The sequence below is a fragment of the Ovis canadensis genome, chromosome 6 (genome assembly GCF_042477335.2).
Source record: "Ovis canadensis isolate MfBH-ARS-UI-01 breed Bighorn chromosome 6, ARS-UI_OviCan_v2, whole genome shotgun sequence".
In the NCBI taxonomy this organism is placed as follows: Eukaryota; Metazoa; Chordata; class Mammalia; order Artiodactyla; family Bovidae; genus Ovis; species Ovis canadensis.
Genome location: NC_091250.1, coordinates 127,369,773 through 127,394,930, shown reverse-complemented (window position 1 = coordinate 127,394,930; position 25,158 = coordinate 127,369,773). Strand labels below are relative to the sequence as shown.

General features: G+C 38.4%; 1 protein-coding gene across 14 annotated transcripts in view; it reads left to right on the top strand.

Annotated features, from left to right (window-relative positions):
* FBXL5 (F-box and leucine rich repeat protein 5) overlaps positions 1-20,498 on the top strand; it is a 55,089-nt gene extending 34,591 nt beyond the window's left edge. For 8 of the 14 annotated variants that reach the window (XM_069594735.1, XM_069594734.1, XM_069594729.1 and 5 more), the window contains 3 exons: positions 618-1,343; positions 12,736-12,884; positions 19,700-20,498. In XM_069594735.1, coding sequence (XP_069450836.1) covers positions 618-1,343; positions 12,736-12,884; positions 19,700-19,776 — 952 coding nt within the window. In that variant the 3' untranslated portion in view covers positions 19,777-20,498. Of the gene's footprint in view, positions 1-617; positions 1,344-12,735; positions 12,885-13,512; positions 15,814-19,699 lie in introns of those variants that run through there. The other 6 variants (XM_069594738.1, XM_069594736.1, XM_069594731.1 and 3 more) reach the window with 1 other exon arrangement.
* Positions 20,499-25,158: the final 4,660 nt, after the last annotated feature.

Genomic DNA, 25,158 nt, shown 5'->3' with positions numbered 1-25,158 from the left:
AGACGTTTTTGTTTTCAGTTGGTCTCGCAGTACCATTTGGCCAAGCTCACTCTTACTCTTTGTACTTATTCTGAAGTTCTGACTTTTTTTCAAACTGCATTCAGACTGTTTCCTTGGATACTGCTAGTTTCCTCCTCCTCCTGCCTCACCCTGCACTTTCCTACCCTAGTCTTTATATCAGTACCTGTCTTCCTGTTTCAGAGAAGGCAGCGTATGCTTCCCTGGCTAAGGCTAATTCTCTACCAGTTCCTGGAGCTTGTTCTTCTGAAACAATTAAGAGAATGCTCCTCTTAATTATTATTTTCCTTCTCTCATGTGTGTGCAGCTTTTCTCCTTGACCGGTTATTTTTCAGGATGAAAAACAGTCTTTCCTTTCCATACGCTTTTCCTTCCCTCCCCTTCTGTTGGGTTAACAGTACTCTTAGTTCCCAGTTACTCCTGTTATCTTTGCATAGTCTTAGCATCTAAAAAAATGCTTGACAATAGATATTCAGTAAATGTTTGATTATATTAGATTTAAACTCTTTCCTGTAGTTTCCATTTATTTATGTATAAATAAATGCCTTTGAAGAATTTAACACTATTCACTAATAGTCTTGTTACCTCTTAATTAACAGTTGGTCTTGGCTTGGTTGCTGCCAGAGTCTTCGGCATCTTGATCTATCTGGATGTGAAAAAATCACAGATGTGGCTCTAGAGAAGATTTCTAGAGCTCTTGGAATTTTGACAACTCATGAGAGTGGCCTTTTAAAAACTTCTACAAGCAAAGATACTTCGACTACATGGAAAAATAAAGACATTACCATGCAGTCCTTCAAGCAATCTGCTTGTTTGCATGATGTAACTAACAAGGATATTGGAGAAGAAGTAGATAATGAACACCCCTGGACTAAGCCTATTTCTTCTGACGATTTCACTTCACCTTATGTGTGGATGTTAGATGCTGAAGATTTGGCTGATATTGAAGATGCTGTAGAATGGAGACATAGAAATGTTGAAAGTCTTTGTGTAATGGAAACAGCATCCAACTTCAGTTGTCCCTCCTCTGCTTGTTACAGTAAGGACATTGTTGGACTAAGGACTAGTGTCTGCTGGCAACAGCATTGTGCTTCTCCGGCCTTTGCGTATTGTGGTCATTCATATTGTTGTACAGGAACAGCTTTAAGAACTATGTCAGCACTCCCAGAGTCTTCCGCGCTGTGTAGAAAAGCACCAAGGACTAGACTGCTTAGGGAAAAAGACTTAATTTACTCTGGGAGTGAAAAATCTGATCAAGAGACTGGGCGTGTGCTTCTGTTTCTCAGTCTGTCTGGATGTTATCAGATCACAGACCATGGTCTCAGGTGAGTAATCGTTGCAGAGTATTAGGAAACGGACATGTTCTCCTCAGTGGAGTGTAAAATTTTGAATCTGAGTCATTCCTTTCAGCTGGTTTGTTTACCTGAAAGAGTTAACCACTTCTGCTATATCACACTGTTGGAGTGATATAACTCAGCATGACGTTTCAGTCAGGTCAGTTTGTTTGTGGTGAGGAAGAACTTAAAAGTTTAACAAATACTTAGCAAGTGCCTCCAACACATTTGCTAAGGTGCTTTAGTGGATGTAAAGCTGAATAGGATAGTTTTTACCTTCTAAGACTGGTAACAGAGAAGGAATACACATCTGTGTATTGTGTGTGTACATTCTCTAAGTGATGTTGGATTAAAGATTCTCTGAGGCTCAGAGAGAGAGAGGCCTCTCATCCAGTTGCAGCAAATGATCAGAAAATGGAATGAAAAGATGACCCTGAATTGAACTTTGAAGAAAGACGAGGGATATTGATGGATGACAGAGGGAGAAGAGACCATTCCAAGTGGTAGCGGTCATTTGAGCCCACAGTAAAGTGTCTGCCAAGCAGGAGATGGGTTCGATCCTTGGGTCAGGAAGATCCCCTGGAGAAAGGCATGGCAACCCACTCCAGGATTCTTGCCTGGAGAATCCCATGGACAGAGGAGCCTGGTGGGCTACAGTCCCTGGGGTCGCGAAGAGTCAGACACGTCTTATCGACTGAATAGCAGCAAAAGCCCTGTGCAGTTGTTGTTAGGTGGTTTTGTTGTTACGGCGTTCTCAGCGTCAATAGTGTGCAGTAGTTGTTCTGATTATCTGTGACATGAACCTTCAGAAATTGATTTCATGTTTTCTCTTTTACCCTGTCATAGACTTGAATTTTACCCAGGCTCTTTAATAATACGTGTCAGGCATGTTAAACAGTGAAAATTCATCCAACATAAAGCCTAAGAATCCCACTTGTCTTTTAAGTATGATCTTCAGCAGATTTAAGTTGGACTGTGGGGAATATTCAAAGGAGACTTGGTTTTCTGATTTGGTTGTAGTGAAGGATGTGTATTGGGGAATAGTGGGCAATAAGGCTATGACAGAGTTTAAATTCAGGGAAGAATTCATTGGGGGAATGGGGAACACAGGAACTACCTTAGGAACTGCAGTTTGAGTGCAGCTCAGATTTTAAAAAGTGCAGCTCTTTTAATTAGATTATCTTGGTAATGATTATCTACTGTGTGACTTGCCCTCTTCCAACTGGTAGGGATCCAGAGTAAACGAGACAAAGTCCTTACTTTCATAGAGTTTACAATCTAATGGTACAAGTAAGATAAGAAAGGTAGACTATCAGGCAAAATAGTCAATCTTTTAAAGTTTAGTAAACCTTTAAAAAATTTTTTTGTGGCCAAACATGGTCTTAAGTATTCCTTGTGCACTTGAGAAGAATGTGTATTCTGCTGTTGACTGGAGTGTTCTCTATATGTTTGTTAGGGCTGATCAGTTTGTAGTGTAGTTTGAGTTCTCTATTTCCCTCTTGGTCTTCTTCCATTGTTCTATCCATTATTGAAAATGGAGTATTGAAATCTCCAGCTGTTTTCGGAGGACTGTTTACTTTTCCCGTTAGTTCTTTCAGTTTTGTATGTTTTGGAGCTCTGTTAAATGTGTGTTTGTTCATAATTTTTTTAATCTCCTGAGTGGAGTGGTGAGCCTTTTGACAATATATCATATCCTTTGCTTTTTAAAGGTTACCTTTTTAAAATTTAAAATCTCTTTCATTTCACAATGTTACGGCCACCTTGGCTCTCTTTTTGTTACTTTGTTTTTGGCCACGCTTTGTGGCAGGTTGGACCCAGTTCCCCAACCAGAGATTGAACCAGCATACCCTGCACTGGAGCTGTGGTGTCTTAGCCACAGGACTGCCAGGGAGGTCCTCTCTTTTGTTTGCTTTCTGCATGGAAATCTTTTCTCATGCTTTTATTTTTAACCTCTTTGTGTTTTTGCATCAAAAGTGAGGTCTGTCATAGAGAGTATATAGATGGATCCATGTTTTTAAAATTTTTTGATTAAAATTTTAAAAAATCTGTTGTCTGCTAATTGCTACCTTTTGGTAGGAGAATCTGATGGATTCATATTTCAAGTAATTACTGATGGGGGGACTTTATGCCATTTAGCTGTTTCTTTTCCTTATGACTTAACTGCTTTTGTTCCTCATTTTCTCAGTGATGTCCTCTTTTATGTTTTGTTTGTTGTATACCATTTGATTCCCTTTCCCCCTATTTTCTTTATTTTTTAAAGTTTTTGTTTTTGGTTAAGGGATAAAATTAACACCTTGAAAGTTAAAACAATGTAGTTTGATAATCAGCTTAGTTTCAGTCATCTACAGACACCCTACTCTTGACATCTGTCTCATCTTCCTTTATATTGTTATAGGTACAGGTTACATCTTTTGTTTTTTTTAAACCTCAACATGAGTCAGCCATAGGTATACATCTACCCCTCCCTTTTGAACCTCCCTCCCATCTCCCTCCCCATCCCACCCCTCTAGGTTGATACAGAGCCCCTGTTTGAGTTTCCTGAGCCATACAGCAAATGCCCGTTGGCCATCTATTTTACATATGGTAATGTTAGTTTCCATGTTCCTCTCCATACATCTCACCCTCTCCTCCCTTCTCCCCATGTCCATAAGTCTGTTCTCTATATCTGTTTCTCCATTGTTGCCCCGTTTATACATAATACAGAATACAAAGTGAAAGTCGCTCAATCATGTCTGACTCTTTGCGACCCCATGGACTATATACAGTCCATGGAATTCTCCAGGCCAGAATACTGGAGTGGGTAGACTTTTCCTTCTCCAGGGGATCTTCCCAACCCAGGGATCAAACCTAGGTCTCTTGCATTACAGGCAGATTCTTTTACCAGCTGAGCTATAAGGGAAGCCCAAGAATACTGGAGTGGGTAGCCTATCTCTTCTCCAGTGGATCTTCCCAACCCAGGAATCATACCAGGGTCTCCGGCATTGCAGACAGATTCTTTACCAACTGAGCTATCAGGGAAGCTCTTTATATTTTATGTACCCTTTAACATAGATTTATAATTACGTTTTATGCTTTTGTGTGGGCATTTTTAACTAATCACTTTCTGCTTTCAAATGGTATTATACGACTTCACAAAGAATGTAAGAATCTTAAAAGAGTAAGGCTTGTTCCCCTCCCCATTCTTTGTGCTGTTTTTGTTACATATTTTATTTTTATATAAGTTTTAAACTCCAGAATAACATTGTTAATATTTTTTCTTTGAACAGTTGTCTTTTAGAAAAAAAATTAACAGACAAATCTTGTTTCACCTTTTTTGGCATTCTTCTGTTGTAAAGTTTCATGTTTCCATTTGGTAATATTTTTCTTTTGCCTGCCAAATCCTTTGTAGTTTTTCTCACTGTAAGTGTTTTGACAGTCAAAATCGCAACCCTTGTCTGGAAAACTCTTTATTTCACTTTCATTTTATAAAGATTTTCACTGTGTATAGAATTCTAGCTTGGTGGTTTTGTTTTAGCACTTTTAAGATGTTCCATTGTCTTTTAGTTTGCATAATTTATGAAAATTGCATTCAACTTTTATCTTCATTCTTCTGTGTGTAATGCATGTTTTTTTCTTTAGCTGCTTTAAAAACTTCATTTCTACTTTGAAAGCAGTTAGCACATGGTATGCCTTGGTATCTATAGATATGGATAGCTTCATCATTATCTTGCTTGGGATAGCTTATTGAGATTCTTGGATCTGTTGTTTCTAGCTTTCATAAAATTGAAAGACAAGATTCAGCCATGATTTCTTCTAGTACTTTACTATCCTCGCTTTTCTGTATAGCCCTTGCTTCCTGCTGGGAATTCATGTATGTCAGACTTCTTGATGCTGTCCTATAGGTCACTTGATTGTAATAGTTCCCTGACTGTCATAACAAAGTACTACAAACAAGGTGGTTAAAATGATAGGAATCTATGCTCTCACAGTTCTGGAGACTAGAGTTCTATAATCAAGGTGTTGGCCAAACCGTGCTCCCTCTGAAGACTTTTAGGGGAGCGTCTTTTCTGAAGTTTCCCTCCCTCTTGTGGAACTAGATGTTGCTTCGACTGTGGTGCAGTAGCCCCGGTCTGTGCCTTGGTCGTCTTCATGTGGCTGCCCCATTTGTGTGTGTGTCGGGGTGGGGGGGGCATCAGTAAGGGGGCATCAGTAAGGCTGGATTAAGGCCCACCCTAGTGACCTGATCTTAACTTGATTGATTCTGCAAAGATCATATTTCCAACTGGAGTCACTTTTATGATACTGAGGGCTAAGACTTCAACATGTTTTTTTGAAGAGAGAGAGGTGAAGGGGCACAGTTCAACCCATAATACCAGGGCTTTTTTCCCTCACTGTTTTCTGTTTTTATGTTGGCGCTTTGTTTTGGTTAATCTGGTCATTCTTCCAAGTCCACGAATAGGTTTTGCAGTGTCTAGTCACTGCTGATCTCATTCAGTGTACTTTTTATTTCCGGTACTGTGCTTTTCATGACTGGAAGTTTCATTTGGTGTACTCATGTTCACCCCCATATACCTACACACACACACATAAAGTGTATGTAAATGTATTAAAACATACCAGAATAATAAAAGTACATATTTTTGTTTCATTATGTTTGTATTTTCTTTTAAATCCTTGAGCATATTTAACATAAAATCTATTTTAAAGTCATTATGTATTAATATCATCATCTTTATCATTTATTGGTCTGTTTACTGTTCTTGTTTTTTTATTCTTTGTATGTTTAATAGTTTTTGATTGGACAGCAGATATTGTGAATTGTACAGAATCGTTGAATTCTGGAATTTGTTCTGTCCTTTTAAAGATTACTGCTTTGAATCACTCCCTGATCTGTGTTATTTCTATAACTTGATATATTTCTAAAACTTTTTTTTCTTATCACATGTATTTTTAATACTTTGTTTAAATGTTTCCGTCTTTGGTTGAGGGCAGAGATTGTATTTTGCATTTTACTGTGTAAGCCTGTGCCTGGCATATTTGGACATTGGTGATAAAAAGTAGACTAGAGTCATCTTTCTAGAATGCATTTCTTATTACTTGTTATTACTCCTTTATCTAAGTCTTTCAGTGAGTCTAACTGCCCTTTGATGAAAGTTCACATTCTTGGCCCTTGCTTGTCCCTGTAGTTTACCTCTTGTTACCTTCTTTAAATATCTTTTTACTTCCTCCCATCTTCACCTTTCACAAATAAAAGACATCAAATAGGTAAATATAAACGTGACACACACAAGAGAACCATCCTTTCTTTAACTATACTCATCTATTTCCTTTTCCTCCAACATATAGGCATATGTTTTATTGCACTTTGCTTCATCATACTTTGCAGATAATTGTGTTTCTCACAGATTGGAGGTGACAGCCCTGCATCGAGCAGGTCTGCCACTGCCATTTTTCTAACAGTGATTGCTCACTTCACATTTCTGTGTTACACTTCAATTCTTCAAACTTTCATTATTATTATATTTGTCATGACGGTCTGTGACCAGTGATCTCTCATGGTCCTATTGTTTTGGAGTGCCACAAACCACACAAGATGGTAAACTTACTTGATAAATGCTGTCTCTGTGTGTTCTGACTGCTTCACCAACTGGCTGTTTCCCTCTCTCTCTCCATCCTGAGATGCAGAAGTATTGGAATTAGGCCAGTAAATAGCCCTATATGTGCCCTCTTCATGCAAAATGAAGAGTCATGCATCTCACTTTAAATAAAAAGCTAGAAATGATTAAGCCTAGTTAAGAAGGCATGCCCGAAGCCAAGGCAGGCTGAAAACTAGGTCCTTTGCACCAGTTAGCCAAGTTGTAAAAGCAAAGGAAAATTTCTTGAAGGAATTAAAAGTGCTACTTCATTGAACAAATGAATGATAAGAAAGCAAAACAACCGAGCTGCTGGTAAGGAGAAAGTTACAGAGGTCTGGATAAAAGATCAAACTAGCCACCGTATTCTTCGAAGCCAGAGCCTAACTCAGAGTAAAACCCCAACTCTCTTCAGTTCTGTGGCGGCTGAGAGAGGTGAGGAAGCTGCAGGTGGAAAGTTGGAAGCCAGCAGAGGCGAGGTTTAAGGAAAGAAGCCATAGTGGATTAATTACAGTGCAAGGTGATAGAAATTGTGGTGAAGTATTCAGAAGGTCTAGCCAAGGCAACTAACGAAAGCAGATGCACTAAACAGCAGGTTTGCAGTATAGGTGAAACAGCCTCGTACTGAAAGAAGACGCCATCTAGAACTTGCCTGGCTGTAGGGGGAAATCAGTGCCTGGCTTCGAAGGACAGGCTGGCTCTCTTGTTAGGAATTAATGCAGCTGATGATTTCAGGTTGAAGCCAATGCTTATTTACCATTCTGAAAATCCTAGGGCCCTTAAGAATGATGTTCAATCTACTCTGCTTGTGCTCTGTAAATGAAATGACAAAGCCTGGACGGCAGCACATCTGTTTGCAACATGAATTATTAAGTCCACTGTGGAGATCTGCTGTTGAATAAAAAAAAGGTTTGTTTCAAAATACTGCTCAGAGATAACGTACCTGGTTATAACGTACCCAGAAGCTCTGATGGAAATTTGCAGTGAGATTAGTGTTGTTTCCATGCCTGCTGACACAGCACGCATTCTGCAGCCTGTGGATCAGGGCAAAACTCCCTAGCCCTGTTCAGCTTCTGAAGCATTGGATGTGCGATGTGCAGTTGGCCATTGCCGTGGAGAGAACTGGGTCCTTTCTGTTGACCAGTGCCAGCTGCAGGCACTACAGTTTTCGTTGCATCTCATCTATTTGCTGAGCGTACTTCGAAGATGTGATGGTTTCGCTGGGATTCAGAAAGCTGTCGTGGATCAGACAGGCAGCAGACCACCAAACAGTGACCATGATATTTTTTCTGTGCAAGTTTGGCTTTGGGAAGTGCTTTGGGGTTTCTCAGTCCACTGAGTTGGTTATCACTGGTTGTCATATAAAATCCACTTTTCGTTGCACATCACAGTCCAGCGAAGAAATGGTTTGCTATTGTATAGAATAAGAGAAGATGACACCTCAGAAGGACAGTTCTTTAGATTTGTGGTCAGCTCACGAGGGACCCATTTATCAAGCTTTTTCACCTTTCCAGTTTGCTTCAAATGCCGAGTGACCTTGAAACAGTTGACCTTCTTCAGCAACGTCTCCTGTAGTTTTAAGAGGATCAGCTTTGGTGATTGCTATCAGTTGGCTGTCAACTTCTGATGGCCGGCCACTGTGCTCCTCATCATCAGGGCTCTAGTCTCCTTTGCAAAACTTCTTGAACCACCACTATTGTATGTTAGCATTTCCTGGGCCAGATGTGTTGCTGATGTTGCGAGTTGTCTCCACTGCTTTATGACCTATTTTGAACTTGAATAAGAAAATCACTCGAATTTGCTTCTTGTCTAACATCATTTCCATAGCCTAAAATAAAAATACGGTAAAGAACCCACCTGCCAATGCTGGAGATTCAAGAGATGCGGGTTCAATCCCTGGGTCGGAAAGATCCACTGGAGAAAGAAATGGTAACTCGCTCCAGTATTCTTGCCTGCAGAATCCCATGGACAGAGGAGCCTGTCAGGCTGTGGTGCATAGGATCGCAAAGAATCGGATTCAACTGAAGCAACTTAACATGCACACAATAAGTCATTAGCAAAAAACCAAAACAAGAAATGTGCATTGGAATGATGTATAGCTTAACCACCTTTATTTAAGAAAGTATTCCAATATCAAATGGCAAATTTCAACAGTGCAAAATCTGCAGTTATTTTTGCACCAGCCTTTTGTTGTTCAGTTACCCAGTCATGTCTGATTCTTTGCGACCCCATGGATTGCCAGCATGCCAGGTCTCTCTGTCACTCACCATCTCCTGATGTTTGCCCAAATTCATGTCCATTGCATCAGTGATGCCATCCAGCCATCTCATCCTCTGATGCCCTCTTCTTCTGCCCTCAGTCTTTCCCAGCATCAGGGACTTTTCCAGTGAGTTGGCTGTTTACATCAGATGACCAGAATACTGGAGCTTCATCTTTAGCATCAGTCCTTCCAACAAGTATTCAGGGTTGATTTCTCTTAAGATTGAATGATTTGATCTCCTTGCTGTCTGAGGGACTTTCAGGAGTCTTCTCCACCACCACAGTTGGAAGGCATCAGTTCTTTGCCATTCTGCCTTCTTTATGGTCCAGCTCTCACAACTGTATGTGACCACTGGGAAGACCATAGCCTTGACTCTACAGACCTTTGTCGACAGAGTAGTCTCTGGTTTTCAGCACACTGTCTAAATTTGTCATAACTTTCCTTCTAAGAAGCAATTGTCTTCTGATTTCACGGCTGCAGTCACCATCCGCAGTGATTTTAGAGCCCAAGAAGAGGAAATCTGTCACTACTTCCATCTTTTCCCCTTCTACTTGCCATGAAATAATGGGGCCGGATGTCATGATCTTAGTTTTTTTAATATTTAAGCTGGCTCCTTAACTCTCCTCCTTCACCCTCATCAAGAGGCTCGTTAGTTCCTCTTTGTTTTCGGCCATTAGAATGGTATCATCTGCATATCTGAGGTGGTTGTTGTTTCTCCTGCCTGTCTTGACTCCAGCTTGTAACTCATCCAGCCCGGATGTGCTCAGCATATAGGTTAAACAAACGGTGATAGCAGACAGCCCCGTCATACTCCTTTCTCAATCTTGAACCAGTCAGTTGTTCCATACAGGGTTCTACCAATTGCTTCCTGACCCTCATACAGGTTTCTCAGGAGACAGGTAAGATGGTCTGGTATTCCCATCTCTTTAAGAGCTTTCCACAGTTTATTATGATCCACACAGTCAAAGGCTTCGGTGTAGTCGATGAAACAGAGGTAGATGTTTTTCTGGAATTCCCTTGCTTTCTCTATGATCCAGCGAATGTTAGCAGTTTGATCTCTGGTTCCTCTTGCTTCTTGAAACCCAGCTTGGACATCTGGAAGTTCTTGGTTTGTATCATGCTGAAGCTTAGCATGCAAGATTTTAAGCATGACCTTACTAACCTGGGAGATGAATGCAATTGTCTGATGGTTAGTACGTTCTCTAATACTACCCTTCTTGGGAATTGGGATGAAGAGTGACCTTTTCCAGTCCTGTGGCCACTGGAATCTGCAAGTACTTTTGCACCACCCTAATAACAATAAAATGTTTTATATTAAGGTGGACACGACTGAGCGACTGAACTGAATGGATGCATATAGTTATTTAGACATTGCTGATGCAAACTTAATAGACTCTACAGTATGATGTGAACATTACTTTTTTACATGCACTAGAAAAACAAAACATAAGTATGACTTGCTTTATTGTGATAGCTGCTTTGTTGCAGTGGTCTGGAACTTGACCTGCAGTCATCTCTGAGGTCTGCCTGTACTGTATTTCTCTTGTCTTCATGCATTTGCTGTCTCTGTAACATGCATGTATTGGCTGACTTCTGCTTGTTTCTATCTCCATTCCAGTTAAAATGTTGCTTCTTATCGGAAACCTTTTGCATCTCCTCTCCCTCAGGCCACCACCACCCTTCACTGTATTCCTGGAAGAGCGTTCATCATGTAATTGCTTGTTTACTTTTGTCTTGTTTGGTTTCCCACTAGATGCGGTGAGGCGAGTGAATGCACATGTAGCTCACTCAAGTGTGTTTGTGATTCGAAGTTTTATATTCCGTGCAGTCTGTCCTCAATGTCCTGAAAGTTTTTGAGTTTTAGAACATGAGGTAGTCTGTGTATTGAGGTACCTTCTGAGATCTTTCAGGTCCCTTTTTAGAAGCTGTTTTATTTTTTTTTTATGAGCTATTCAACTTTACAGGAAAAAAAAGATTTAATAAACTGTAAACCTTAAAGATGTCTGTCTGTAATTACTTGGCCCAGTGAAGACACAGAGGTTCTGAATTGCTGCTGTTATTAAACTCTGGGATGGATCAGGGAATCTGTGATTTAAGAAAAAAGAATCAGTCTTTTTCAGTTAAAATTTCAGGGGAAGTGTGCATTTAATTTAAATCTCTCATGTATATTGGGGTCTTGATAAACCCTTTTTGATTGACCAGCTTTTTCTTTTAAACATGCAGTGACAAAACATTAAAATGTATATCCCGACGTTTGTCCATCAGTGTTTCTCACTGAGTATAAAAATATTTCCCAGGCTATTCTGATTTCAGTAGTTTACATACTTTTCCTTACCTTTACTTCCTAATTTCCATGTGCCTGTGTAATGAGGCTAATTATCTGTCTGTTTTTTTTTTTAACTGAATTTATTGTATTATAGGCTTTTTGATATCTCTGTCCAGATGGACTGTTTCTAGTTTTCCCAGTTTTTGCTGTTGCGTGCTGAAATTTGATGTTCTCAATTTTGCTCTTGATATTTTTCAGCTCTGCCAGTGTCATTTTAGTCAATTTCTCATTTTACCATTTTTGTATAAATAGTATTTTAAACACTTCTTTTAAGGTATGCCATGAAACCTAATGTTTTCATTTTTAGTGAAATGGAATTCACATTAAATCTGTTTTTTTAAAGGGTACAAATCAGTGGTTTTAATATATTTACACGGTTGGCAACCACTGCCACTATCAAATTAGAAACATTTTCATTAAACCAAAAAGAAGCCATATACTCATTAGGAGTCATTCCGCATTCCTCTTTGTCCCCAGCCCCTGGCAACCAGTAATCCTCTTTGTCTGTCTTTCCTGCCTATTTTGGACGTTTCGTATAAATGACGTTACCTAATATATGGTCTTTTGTATCTGACTTCTTTAATTTAGCACTGAGTTTTCAAGGTTCATCCGTGCTGTAGCATGGATCAGCACTTTGTAGCTGCATCCTATTTATACTGAATTTTGTTTATCCACTCTTTCATTGGCGAACGTTTGGATTGTTTCCACTTTGGGGGTGTTATGAGTAATGCTGCTGTGAACATTTGCTTGCAAGTTTTTCTGTGAGCATGTGTTTTCACTTCCCTTGGATATGCACCTAGGAGAGTAATTTTGGGTTATAGGCTGACTAACTCTTTGAGGAACTACCAAACTGTTTAGTAATTTTCTTGATAATTTTTACTTAGACAATTTGCTAGGAGAATGAAGGTTGCAATTCTAATATTCAGTATTTCTTTCCTGTAAGAATTGACTTACTATCATGTTCTTATAAAGAAAATTTCATAAGCCTTGTTTATTGAATGTTTGTAAATGTCTCCATTAAACGTAGAGTGTCCTACCTAAGGATGAAGTTAGTTTTCACGTTATAGAAATTATAGAAATTCTTTAGTTTTCCTCATCCATTGGACCATGCACATGCGTAAGTTTTCATAGAGTCTGTCTTTTAATTGTTAATCTGTTCTCATTGTTGGATTGCTTCTCTTGCAGGGTTTTGACTCTGGGAGGAGGGCTGCCTTATTTGGAGCACCTTAATCTCTCTGGTTGTCTTACTGTAACTGGTGCAGGCCTGCAGGACTTGGTTTCAGCATGTCCTTCTCTAAATGATGAATACTTTTACTACTGTGACAACATTAACGGTAATGCCTTTTTTAACAATGAGATAATTTTGGAGGAGTTGATTTAACACTTTTTAACAGTTCTGATAATTCTTAGGATTTCTATTGTGTTTCTAGATTTCTGATTACCACACATTTTTGTAATTTTAGATTTAGTCCTTTTCTAAACTTGAGCTTTTCTTATGGAGAGAGATTTCAGCTATCCATTCTACCAGATTTTAGAAATATGTAATAGTTTAATCAGTCCAGAGGGGCAAGTTTTTGTAGAATTACTAAAGTTGTTATAAAATTTGGGGAATTTCTTCTAGTGAAAGAGCACTCCTTAACGGTAGAGAGGTACTGATGTTCTAGATAACACCCAGTTCTTAGGGATGATAGTCAGTTTTCTTATAGGACAAGAAAGCTTCATAGTACAGTAGAAAAAGGAGGACTTGGGTGATGTGAGCTCCTCAGGGACCCTGAGTCTGATTCTAGATAAACCTCTTGGAAGATGGAGGAGGAGGGTGAGTGTGGTAATGGGAAGAGACTGAGGTGCTTTAAATGTAACTAAAATCCCTATAGTATTTTGGAGATTGAGTCCTGCACTTTCTTTTAACATCATCAGGTAAATATTTCTTGATGTTTTGTTTTGTTTTGTTTTGTTTTTAAGCCTGTTCCTACCCTGCAGAGGGACTGTTTAATGTGCTTTTTCAAAGTACATTCACTGTCCTGTTGGTCATCTGATAATCGCTGGTGGACACTGCAATTCAGAAGTCCTGAAGCATAAGCAAATCAACCTCCTGTATTTCTAACTGGGAAAAGTTTACATGGTTCAGATTCTGCTGTGTCTTTTTACATCATATATTGTTATTTTTGAGAGTCCAATTTCATCTTAAGATCATGGGAAGATCAACTGAGTTTCTCTCAGGCAGGAAACTGGACTGAGGCCAGGAAGACTAGAGGAATGGTATCTTCTTGAACGGCAGCCCAGTAGGCAGAGAAGTTAGCACATGTGCTGTTTCTCAGAGAAGAGGTTTTCCTTAAAATACATATGAAGAGACAGGAGATAGCACGTCTTTTGTTTCTGGAATCATGTTGGTGATGCAGGAGATGACCCCCTGTGTTCTGGAAATAGCAGCTCTAAGTTGGAGCATTTCTTTGCTCTCCATTGCCTGTAGTGTATGATAAGAAGTGGTGAAAGTGAATGTCATATTGGTTGCAACCTGCTAAGTGTATGAAAGAAAGTGTGAGTGCTGTGGTGGCTGGTGGCACATTTGCTTCTTTGGGAGTTTGGGAAGAGTTTTGCTTGTTTATTTATTTTTTGTATAGTTATGTCATTGTAGTTTCACCATTGTACTTACTAAGGCTTATATATTATGAGAAGTAAGCAATAAGCGATTATTTTTTGTAGGAAAAATACCTTACTGGTAGGTTACATTTGATTTGTCTACATTGCTTTCATGATAGGTTATACTTATGGGAATAAATCTTTGAACCTAATTTGTTATACTTATTTTGGGGTATATAGATATTATCGGGTTGGTGGGGGGATTGGGTTTCACTTATTTTTATGACCTGTCTGCTTCTTTTGCATGTATATTTTTTTAAAACTTGTTAGTATGTTAGAAATTCTTTCATTTTGACCTATTTTGAATATATAAATCTTAAAGTGTTCCGGAGGAGCTGCTATATTCCTTTTGTTGAATGTTTGTTGAATTCCTTTTGTTAAGATTTTTTTTTTTGATGAAGTGAGTGGTAATTTTCAATAAGCCAATTTTAATGACCATATCTGTCTTTAAAGGGTTTGAAACAAAACAGACTGTGCTTGTATAATCGAATACCAGGTCTCCTTTTACAGCTTCTTAAAGCATGATTTGGGGGAAATGGAAATCCTTTAAAATTTACAGGGTGACTTGTCATATGAACTTATAATATGTTCCAGAGTTCCAGCCAGTTGCTCTTAAAGCAGTACTCCGATAACAGTCTTTTCCTTAACGGACATTTTGACCACCTAGAAAGTGTTAAATAAAGTTGCCTTGTTTCCAGTTTTGCAAGATGACATGGGATTGATCCAGTATCTTTCATTACAGTTCAGCTTGTATAGTAAATATTTAGTGACTGTGTAATGGCTCTCTTTTTATTATTAGTTTTATTAGTTTGGAAAGTAGCCAGTATTTCTATACGTGTTCTTAGACTAATAGGGGGCATATTCGGGTGACACATTTTATTTTAATATTTGAGAATAACGCAGTGAGAATTCATTTTGTCAAGAGAGTTTATTTACATAGTTAACTACCAGTTTACTACTAAAAGAAGTAAATACTGATAAATAATGTTCATTAAATAAGTGGTGAAGCAAAATTTTCTGTTTCCTGAGCACTAGCAGAGATTTTGGAGAAGGTCCATTAATTGTCAAGCATTGTCTCCTGTGAGCAAGATGCTGTACTAAGCACTGACATAAAGTGACATTTTTGTTCTTCTGAATGATTCTTCGTGACACTTAAACTTGTTTTTTGATTGACAAAAAAGTTAAGATTTAAGTATAAAGAAGACTTCTTAGCCATGACATTTAAAAATTCTTTGTCGTTTAAGAAGCAGTAGATGGAATTGCATGATTTTAGCACTCTGAAGAACGTTTGAACAATGATAGCACATAGACTTTTTGTACTGATTTGCATTTCAGTGTATGTTTATGAATTAAGAGAGATTAGCTCATAGTAGGTGACAGTCTCAGATGACTTGCTCTCTTATATTTCTAATTTAAGTTAAAAGGAATTTTAAAGGTAAGTGAAGGTAAGTGCAGATACACAGCATAAATAACGTGCTTAAAATCTGAGAAAGACAAATAACTCTACTAAAAATTTGGGAAGATAATGATAGCTAACATTATAGCTCTTCTTTTCTAATATTTTTAAAAAACGTTTTCTTATGAAATTTATTTTTACCATGCATTAAAGATTTTATTTGATGATTATGCAGATGTTAATTTTCTGTTTATTATCCTCTACTGTAACTTAACCCTCATATTATAACTATTGGGTTGTTTTTTTAATCTCATATCAAGATTGGTATTTACTGGTGATAAGTCCAGTGTTTACCTTTTGAACTCCATGTCTACGTAAGTGCATCTAGAGATCCTTGGCAACCCAGCATATCTTAGTCATATCTCTTTCTAATTCTACCTCACTTTTTCTGTGGCCTGTTTATTGTCCATTTAGTCCCTTTTCTGAATAGTCCTCCTGTGATACTGGAGCATCTTAACTGTTAACATTGCTTATGACTTCCATGCTTTGGAAATTGCTGTTCACCCCTATTTCCAACAGTATGAAACTAACTTAAAAACAGTGGTTGTCTTTACCTTTGCTTTGCTGTAGGCTTTCAACAAAATAAAATCCATTCATGGATGAATCCACTTTTATGGATTATTAGGATCAGTCACCTGGAATGTCATTGACCTTTCAATGGGATTGTAGTGTTGAGGTAGTGTTATAGTTATTGGCTAAGTACAGTTATGCCCTTAGACTTCTGTTGAAACTCAGACAGATATCCTAGTGTGTGTTTGAGAAAGGGAGCCCATTTTATGTCAGTAGGAGCAATAACTTTGTGACGAATAAGGAGAGACTGACAGGTATCAGGATAGGGTTATTTTCTGCCTCATGTAGGGCACATACTTTCATTCCTGCATTTTCCTTCCTCTGTTAGCCCTACTGCCATCCCTGAGACTTTGAGAACAGTGACTCAGGTCTCCAGAGTGAACACTGAGGATTCTGGGCCTCTGTTTTTGGAGGAGAATGATGAAAAACTGTGTGGCATAGGCATTCCTCGAAGATATTACAAGTTTGGTTCCAGAGCACCATAATAAAGGAACATTGCAATAAAGTGAGCCACATGAATATTTTGGTTTCCCAGTGTATGTAAAAGTTATGTCAGCACTACCCTGTAGTCTATTAAGTGCACTAGCGTTATGTCTAAAAAAGCAATGTACATAATTAAAATACTTCAATGCTAAAAAATGCTAGCCATCATCTGAGCCTTCAGAATAGTCATGGTAGTACACTAAAGATCACTGACCACAGATCACTGACTGTAACAAATATAATAATAATGAAAAAGCTTGAAATATTGTGAGAATCACCAAAATGTGCCACAGAGACAAGAAGGGAGCAAGTGCTGCTGGACATAGTTTCAGTAGACTAGCTCCGTGCAGGGTGGCCACAGACTTTTAGTCTGTGAAAATGCGGTATCTGCAAAGTGCAGTAAAGCAGGTCACAGGTAAATGGAATGTACCTGTGTTTGGAAAAGTGCAAATCTTTTGAGTGGCGTGCTTGATCCGCTTGGCTCACGTGAAAGTGAAAATGGAGTCGCTCAGTCGTGTCTGACTCTTTGCGACCTGTAGCCCACCAGGTTCCTCTGTCCATGGGATTTTCCAGGCAAGAATACTGGAGTGGGTTGCCATTTCCTTCTCCAGGGAATCTTCCCAACCCAGGGATCGAACCCTGGGTCTCCCGCGTTGCTGGCAGATGCTTTACCATCTGAGCCACCAGGGAAGCCCTTTCACTTTTTCCCTTTTATTTTCTCTTTTCTGAACCAGTAGATACTTAACTTCATTGCTTTCAGCCATTCCTTAGGACTTTTTCCTAGGCCACTTTTGATTTCAGTATAAAATTTCTTCTTTACCTTTCTGTCCTTTTAAAGAAAATAGGAGTATAGACATTTTGAAGTATTATAGGGAGTTTCATTTTGGAATACTGCACTGAAGTCTCCATGTCTCTTTCCTTTTATTTCTCCCTTTCAGAAAAGTTAGAATTATACACCGAGAAAATGATAGTTAGATATGTTTTCGTAAAAGCGGCCAGTGTAAGCATTCCATCCCAGGGGCTGTGTCAGGGCAGGGCCATGGTAGTGAGGCAAGGCCTTGAGTCTTGGAGGAAGGTGCCCTTCGGTGACTGCCGGGCCGAGCAGTGACCAGAGTAAGCGGGAGGAAAGCAGACTCAGAAAGGAAGGCGGGGAGTATCAGTTAAAGCTGAAAATGTGTTCAAAGGGAATACCTGGTCAGAGGTTGTCAGTGCGAGAAGATTTTCAAGCCACAGGATTCCTTCTTAGGGTGTTTCTAATATCTGATAACACATACTGAGAGATGTCATTTTGACTCTGTGATTAAGGTTGCTAGTGTTGTGTCTTATTTTAAGAGAAAACAAAAGTGCTGCTTTGTGAATTTTAAGTTTTGACACATTCAACTTTTTATTTTAAAAGAACACATTTTCATTTTGATTAAGTAAAAAATAGGCTTTGTGGAAATTCAGTTTTATATTTGAAATGATTTTAGACTTAAAATTATGGAAAATTTTAAACATATAAACTTAATAACACAGTGAAGCCTATGTATCATTGGCTTCAGCAGTTACACACCTGAGGCCAGTCCTCTTTGATATACCATTGTGCATTCCCTTATTTGCTCCCTATATCTCAGATATACTATTACTTTAAAAATTAAACATAAGTATTTGGAGATAAATGAAATCATAAGCTGCTGTGGTTCCATTATGGTTGTAAAGCCCATTTGTTTCTTTTCCTAAAGATACATTATTATTTTCATAGTGAGCTATATGAATGCTGTACTTCTTTGTATATCCTAAGAAATTAATCTTTGGTATTTTGTATATTGCCATTTCAAGAATACAAAGAATAGTTAAATTCTGGGAAGTAGGTGTGTTCTGGGTGTTATTTTTGGAAGTTGTTATTTTCTTACGTTGGTATTAGCATAGTTGCCTTCTTTTGCAATGGTTTGGTACTTCAAAAAACAAAATGAAACTAATTTAGCATATTTTTCTGAGTTAAAGTCTTGGTGTCATCCCAGAGTACTACGATTTTTCAGTTTTAATCCTTTTTATAAAATGTTATTTTCTACAATAAAATTATATTTCATGTATTTTTATGGTCCTTAGTATTACAAATGCAAGTATTTTGGTTCTAATTGATGAGTAAAAAACTAATTAACTTTGTTCATGGTGCAGACATACTGAAAGGCTTCAATATAGTTAAAATGTCTTTTCCCACATTTGCTTGCCTTTTTGAAAACTATGATTCATTCAGAGTACTTAACATTTGAATATGTGCCATGCTGTCTCTTTGACACTTTCTAATTCTCAGCTGCGTTCCCTAATGCATCTTTTAGTCTAGTGTCTTGAATTGCATAATGTGATTGGAATAAAATGTCAGTTATTCCACAGATGTTTAATGCTTTCTTTGTAATTGAATCACAATTTTTATTATGTTTTAGATGTGTTTTTAATTATTTACTCATTCCATACTTAATTCTGGAAAATAATTCAACTGTAGCACATGATTTATTTGGGGGAACAGATGTTAAATAACAATATGGCAAACATGTTAAGGCTAGATCTACATAGTTTATTTTTAACAGATATTTTAAATATAGTATTTATTATAATTTTTGAATAGTGGATTCTTTAGCTTATCTGTTACAGATGAGGTTGTTTTTGCCTTAATACTGTTTCTGGGAAGGATGTTCATGGTGTAAGAGATCCATTGTTCACTTAGCCTGGCAGTCTTGCTTCTGTGAGTTATCTCACCTTGGATTTTGTATTTTGTAGGATTGTTGCCAACAGAATTGTTTCTTTTCCTTCCTCTTTTTCATTTACCTGTGTTAGTTAAAGTTAAACTGGTTTTGGTGTCTTTCGTGCTGAATACTTTTTTATACGCTCATGGGGATTTCATTTCTGTGGTATAAATGTATTACCAGTAAAAATAATCAGTGTTCTACAATTCTTTCACTAGCAAGCTTGCTTTTATGTGACGAGCATTTCCTCCTCTCACACTTCTCTGTTTTCACGCAGGTCCACATGCTGACACCGCCAGCGGATGCCAGAACCTGCAGTGTGGTTTTCGAGCCTGCTGCCGCTCTGGCGAATGACCCTTGACTTCTGACCCCTGTCTACTTCATTTAGCTGAGCAGGCTTCCTTTCATGCACTTTACTCATAGCACATTTCTTGTGTTAACCATCCCTTTTTTGAGTGTGACTTGTTTTGGCCCCATTTCTTACAGCCTCAGAAATCTTAATTGGCCAGTGAATTGTACAGTGTCGTTTCTCTTTGCAAATCGTACTTTTGTTTTAGAAAGGGATTAGATCTTTTCGTAGGGTGAGAACAGTTTTATCAGATTTCTTTTAAATTGAATACTTTGAAAAAAATTGTCACTAATGTCATGCCATTTAAAATCTTTTTTACATTATTTTGAGTTTTGAAGTCAATGGGTAATTGGTTCTCTTTATATAGATAAACACTGTACCGAGCTTTGCAGATCTTTTCAGACATACATTTCTGAAATTTTATTTTCAGAGACTGCACGTTTTGGAAACCGGTCTCTTTTCCATAATGTTTTCCTTTAATTTGAACAGTTTCCAGAGGGCCAATTCAAACATACCCACATGTAAGATTCTCTTAAGATTGTGAAATAAATTGGCTTCCTAGTGTCGGCTCCTTGAGCCGTCACAGCACCAGTGTCTTTGTACTTCCTTTCTTCAGAGACCCCAGTCCCCACCACTGTCTGAAAACGTGTCACGTTTGGGAGGGGTTTTTAAAAGTCCCACAGTCATTTGAAGAAATACATAAATAAAATCTTCTTTGAGGACTTTACCAAGTAATCTCTTTTGTGTTTTAATTGTGTTATAAATCTCAGTCCAGAGTTACTTTACTGTGAAATAGGACAACCTGGGTCTTTTGAACTCCCGTGAAATCAGTGACCCTTACAGATAAGTAGTTTTAGACAGATACCTGATTTTGTTGAGCTGAATTATCTCTTTGAAATTAATTGTGCAGTAGTCGAAATTCAGATTCGTAGGCTTATCTTTGCTGCGTGAAATGACAGTTGGGATGGAGATCCGTTACTCAGAAAGGCACATATTGACTAAAGTTTATGTCATGCTGTGTGTAGTATTATATCAGCAGCATACCATCTTATTTTTATAAATACCTATAAGGCTATAGAAGAGGAGGTAATCTTGCAGTCATGTTTCTTGTGGTCCCAAGTATTTTTTTGTTTGTTTCATTGAGGAAGAGAAGAAGTAGGAAAGATACCAACTAGAGGTGGGCAGATTCCAGTTCAGGCTAAGGGGAAACTACTTCACACAGAGTTGGCTAAAATGAAGGGAGAATCAGTTGATAAGAATATAAATCAGGAGACATCACTCTGCTTTTCAGTTTGCCTGACGTTTGAACTAAACACTCCGAGAGAAGATCACCTATAAGAAGGGATGCCTAATGACTCTGAAGTTTCACTTTCCTCTAAGGATTCTGTGATTTTGATCCCATTGCTGTTAACATTAGTGACTCCTTAAGATAGAACCCCTGTAGTTTCTTGTATGTAGGGTTGGGTAGCTGAATGATCACACCATCTTATCCTTTGAGTGTGTGTCTCCTAGCTTGTTAAGTCCTCACGCCTCTTGTGGCAACACTTCACCTAGCTGCCTCCTTTAAAAGTCTGATTCCCTTAGAGAACTTGAGAGGACATTTGAGTTTTAGTGAACAGTTACAGGGTCAGAAGTTTTATTTTGTAGGTTGAGTGTTCTGTGGTTACTGTATTTTTATTTCCTTAAGCATTTAATAAAGTTTGTTTGAAAGTTGACATTAGGAACTATTTCAAGAAAACAAACTGAAATAAGTCTTCTGGGGTGAGTTCCATCACACTGCATGAAATTAGTCATCTGTAACTATGGTCATGAGTCACCACAGGAGGAATTAGGGTTATACCCATGTAATCAGAAAACTGTCATATTCAGGGAGTAAAAGTTTTGATAATACTTAAGGAAAAAATCATGATTAAATGGTATTTTGGGACTTGGCTTAAATGTTATTCTTTATAAAGTAAGTAATTTGAGCAACTGATTTTGTAGGTATTTCAGGTAATTGAGGGGCTCCTCTTTCTCTCTGTCCTGTGCTACTTGATGTTTAGAAAACTATTAAACAGAACTTGGCAGCCTTGAGCCAAACTGACTTCAGTATATGAACACATTGCTATATGGAAACTCACTGTTTTTCTATCACCTCCTGACCTGTTCCATGGGAAGGTAGCATAACCTGCATTTAATTTTTAAATAGCACTGCTGTTTCATTTAAGGGACTAGATCTGACAGATAGAGTGCCTGATGAACTATGGATGGAGGTTCATGACATTGTACAGGAGGCAGAGATCAAGACCATCCCCATGGAAAAGAAATGCAAAAAAGCAAAATGACTGTCTGGGGGGGAGGCCTTACAAATAGCTGTGAAAAGAGAAGCAAAAAGCAAAGGAGAAAAGGAAAGATATAAGCACCTGAGTGCAGAGTTCCAAAGAATAACGAGAGATAAGAGAGCCTTCCTCAGCGATCAATGCAAAGAAATAGAGGAAAACAACAGAATGGCAAAGACTAGAATCTCTCCAAGAAAATAAGAGATACCAAGGGAACATTTCATGAAAAGATGGGCTCAATAAAGGACAGAAATGGTATGGACCTAACAGAAGCAGAAGATATTAAGAAGAGGTAGCAAGAATACACAGAAGAACTATACAAAAAAGATCATGACCAAGATAATCACAATGGTGTGATCACTCACCTAGAGCCAGACATCCTGGAATGTGAAGTCAAGTGGGCCTTAGAAAGCATCACTACAAACAAAGCTAGTGGAGGTGATGGAATTCCAGTTGAGCTGTTTCAAACCTGGAAGATGATGCTGTGAAAGTGCTGCACTCAATATGCCAGCAAGTTTGGAAAACTCAGCCGTGGCCATAAGGATTGGAAAAGGTCAGTTTTCATTCCAGTCCCAAAGAAAGGCAATGCCAAAGAATGCTCAAACTACTACACAATTGCACTCATCTCACACGCTAGTAAAGTAATGCTCAAAATTCTCCAAGCCAGGCTTCAGCAATATGTGAACTGGGAACTTCCAGATGTTAAAGCTGGTTTTAGAAAAGGCAGAGGAACCAGAGATCAAATTGCCAACATCCACTGGATAATGGAAAAAGGAAGAGAGTTCCAGAAAAACATCTATTTCTGCTTTATTGACTATGCCAAAGCCTTTGACTGTGTAGATCCCAATAAACTGTGGAAAGTTCTGAAAGAGATGGGAATACCAGACCACCTAAGCTGCCTCTTGAGAAATCTGTATGCAGGTCAGGAAGCAACAGTTAGAACTGGACATGGAACAACAGACTGGTTCCAAATAGGGAAAGAAGTGCATCAAGGCTATATATTGTCACCCTGTTTATTCAACTTACATGCAGAGTACATCATGAGACATGTTGGGCTGGAAGGAGCACAAACTGGAATCAAGATTACCAGGAGAAATATCAATAATCTCAGATATGCAGATGACACCACCCTTATGGCAGAAAGTGAAGAGGAGCTAAAAAGCCTCTTAATGAAAGTGAAAGAGGAGAGTGAAAAAGTTGGCTTAAAGCTCAAGATTAAGAAAACGAAGATCATGGCATCTGGTCCCATCACTTCATGGGAAATAGATGGGGAACCAGTAGAAACAGTGTCAAACTTTATTTTATTGGGCTCCAAAATCACCGCAGATGGTGATTGTAGCAATGAAATTAAAAGCTGCTTTCTCCTTGGAAGGAAAGTTATGACCAACCTAGATAGCATATTCGAAAGCAGAGATATTACTTTGCTGACAAAGGTCCGTCTAGTCAAGGCTATGGTTTCTCCAGTGGTCATGTATGGATGTGAGAATTGGACTGTGAAGAAAGCCAAGCACTGAAGAATTAATGCTTTTGAACTGTGGTGTTGGAGAAGACTCTTGAGAGTCCCTTGGACTGCAAGGAGATCCAACCAGTCCATTCTGAAGGAGATCAGTCCTGGGTGTTCATTGGAAGGAATGATGCTAAAGCTGAAACTCCGGTACTTTGGCCACTTTATGCGAAGAGTTGACTCATTGGAAAAGACTCTGATGCTGGGAGGGATTGGGAGCAGGAGGAGAAGGGGACAACCGAGGATGAGATGGCTGGATGGCATCACCAACTGGATGGACATGAGTTTGGGTGAACTCCGGCAACTGGTGATAGACAGTGAGGCCTGGTGTGCTGCAGTTGATGGGGTCGCAAAGAGTCGGACACGACTAAGCAGCTGAACTGAATGCTTTAAAGTTTCTTTTAAGTTTATTTTTTATTAAAATATGGTTGATGTACAGTGTTGTTTCAAGTGTACTGCATGATAGCTTGACACCTATTTATTATATAACAGGGTTTGTACCTCTTAATCCCCTTTCCCTGTTATCCCCCACCCCCTTCCCATAGCCACTGGTTTGTTTTCTATATTTATGGGAGACTGCTTTTGTTTTTTTAGATTCCACATTAAGGTGAAATCATGTCACGTTTTTGTTTTTTTTTCCCTCTGACATATTTAACTTAATATCCTCTAGACCCATCCATGTTGTTTCAAGTAGCAAGGCTTTTTTATGGCTAAGAAGTATTCTGTGCACACACGTGTGCGTGCGCACGCATGCATGCACGCACATCGTATCTTCATCCATAGATGTTTCCATTGATCGAGGTGGTTTTGATACCATGGCTATTATAAATAATGTAGCAGTGAACACAGTGCATTTAACTTTTCAAATTAGTGTTTTTGTTTTCTTTGGATAAATACTCAGAAGTGAAATGGTTTTTTTTTTTTTTTTGTGCATCCTCCACACTGTTTTCCATAGGGGCTACATTAACGTACAGTCCACCAACAGTCCATGAGGGTTCTCTTCCCTCCACGTTTTCACCAGCACTTGTTATTTATTGTCTTTTTGTTAGCTGTTCTGGCTGGTTTGAAGTGGTACCTGATTGTGGTTTTGATTTGAGCATTTTTCTAGTCACAATGTTGAGCATATTTTCATGCATCTGTTGGCTATCTGTATGTCTTTGAAAAAACATTTATTCAGGTCCATTGACCATTTTTATTTAAAGATTTATTTTTTTTGATGTGGACCATTTTTAAAGTTTTTATTGAATTTTATACAATACAATGCAACTTTAAGCAGTGTAATATTGCTTCGGTTTTATGTTTTGTTTTGTTTTTTTTTTTTTGGCCACAAGGTATGTGAGATCTTACCTCCCTGACCAGGGATCATACCGGCACTCTGTGCATTAGAAGGCAAAATCTTAACCACCAGACTGCCAAGGAAGTCATCTACTGACCATTTTTTAATCTGGTTTGTATTTTTGATGCAGAGTTGTATGAGGTCTTTGTATGTTTTGGATATTAACCCTTTGTCAAGTGTATCATTTTGCAAATATCTTCTCCCATTCAGTAGGTAGTCTTTTTGTTTT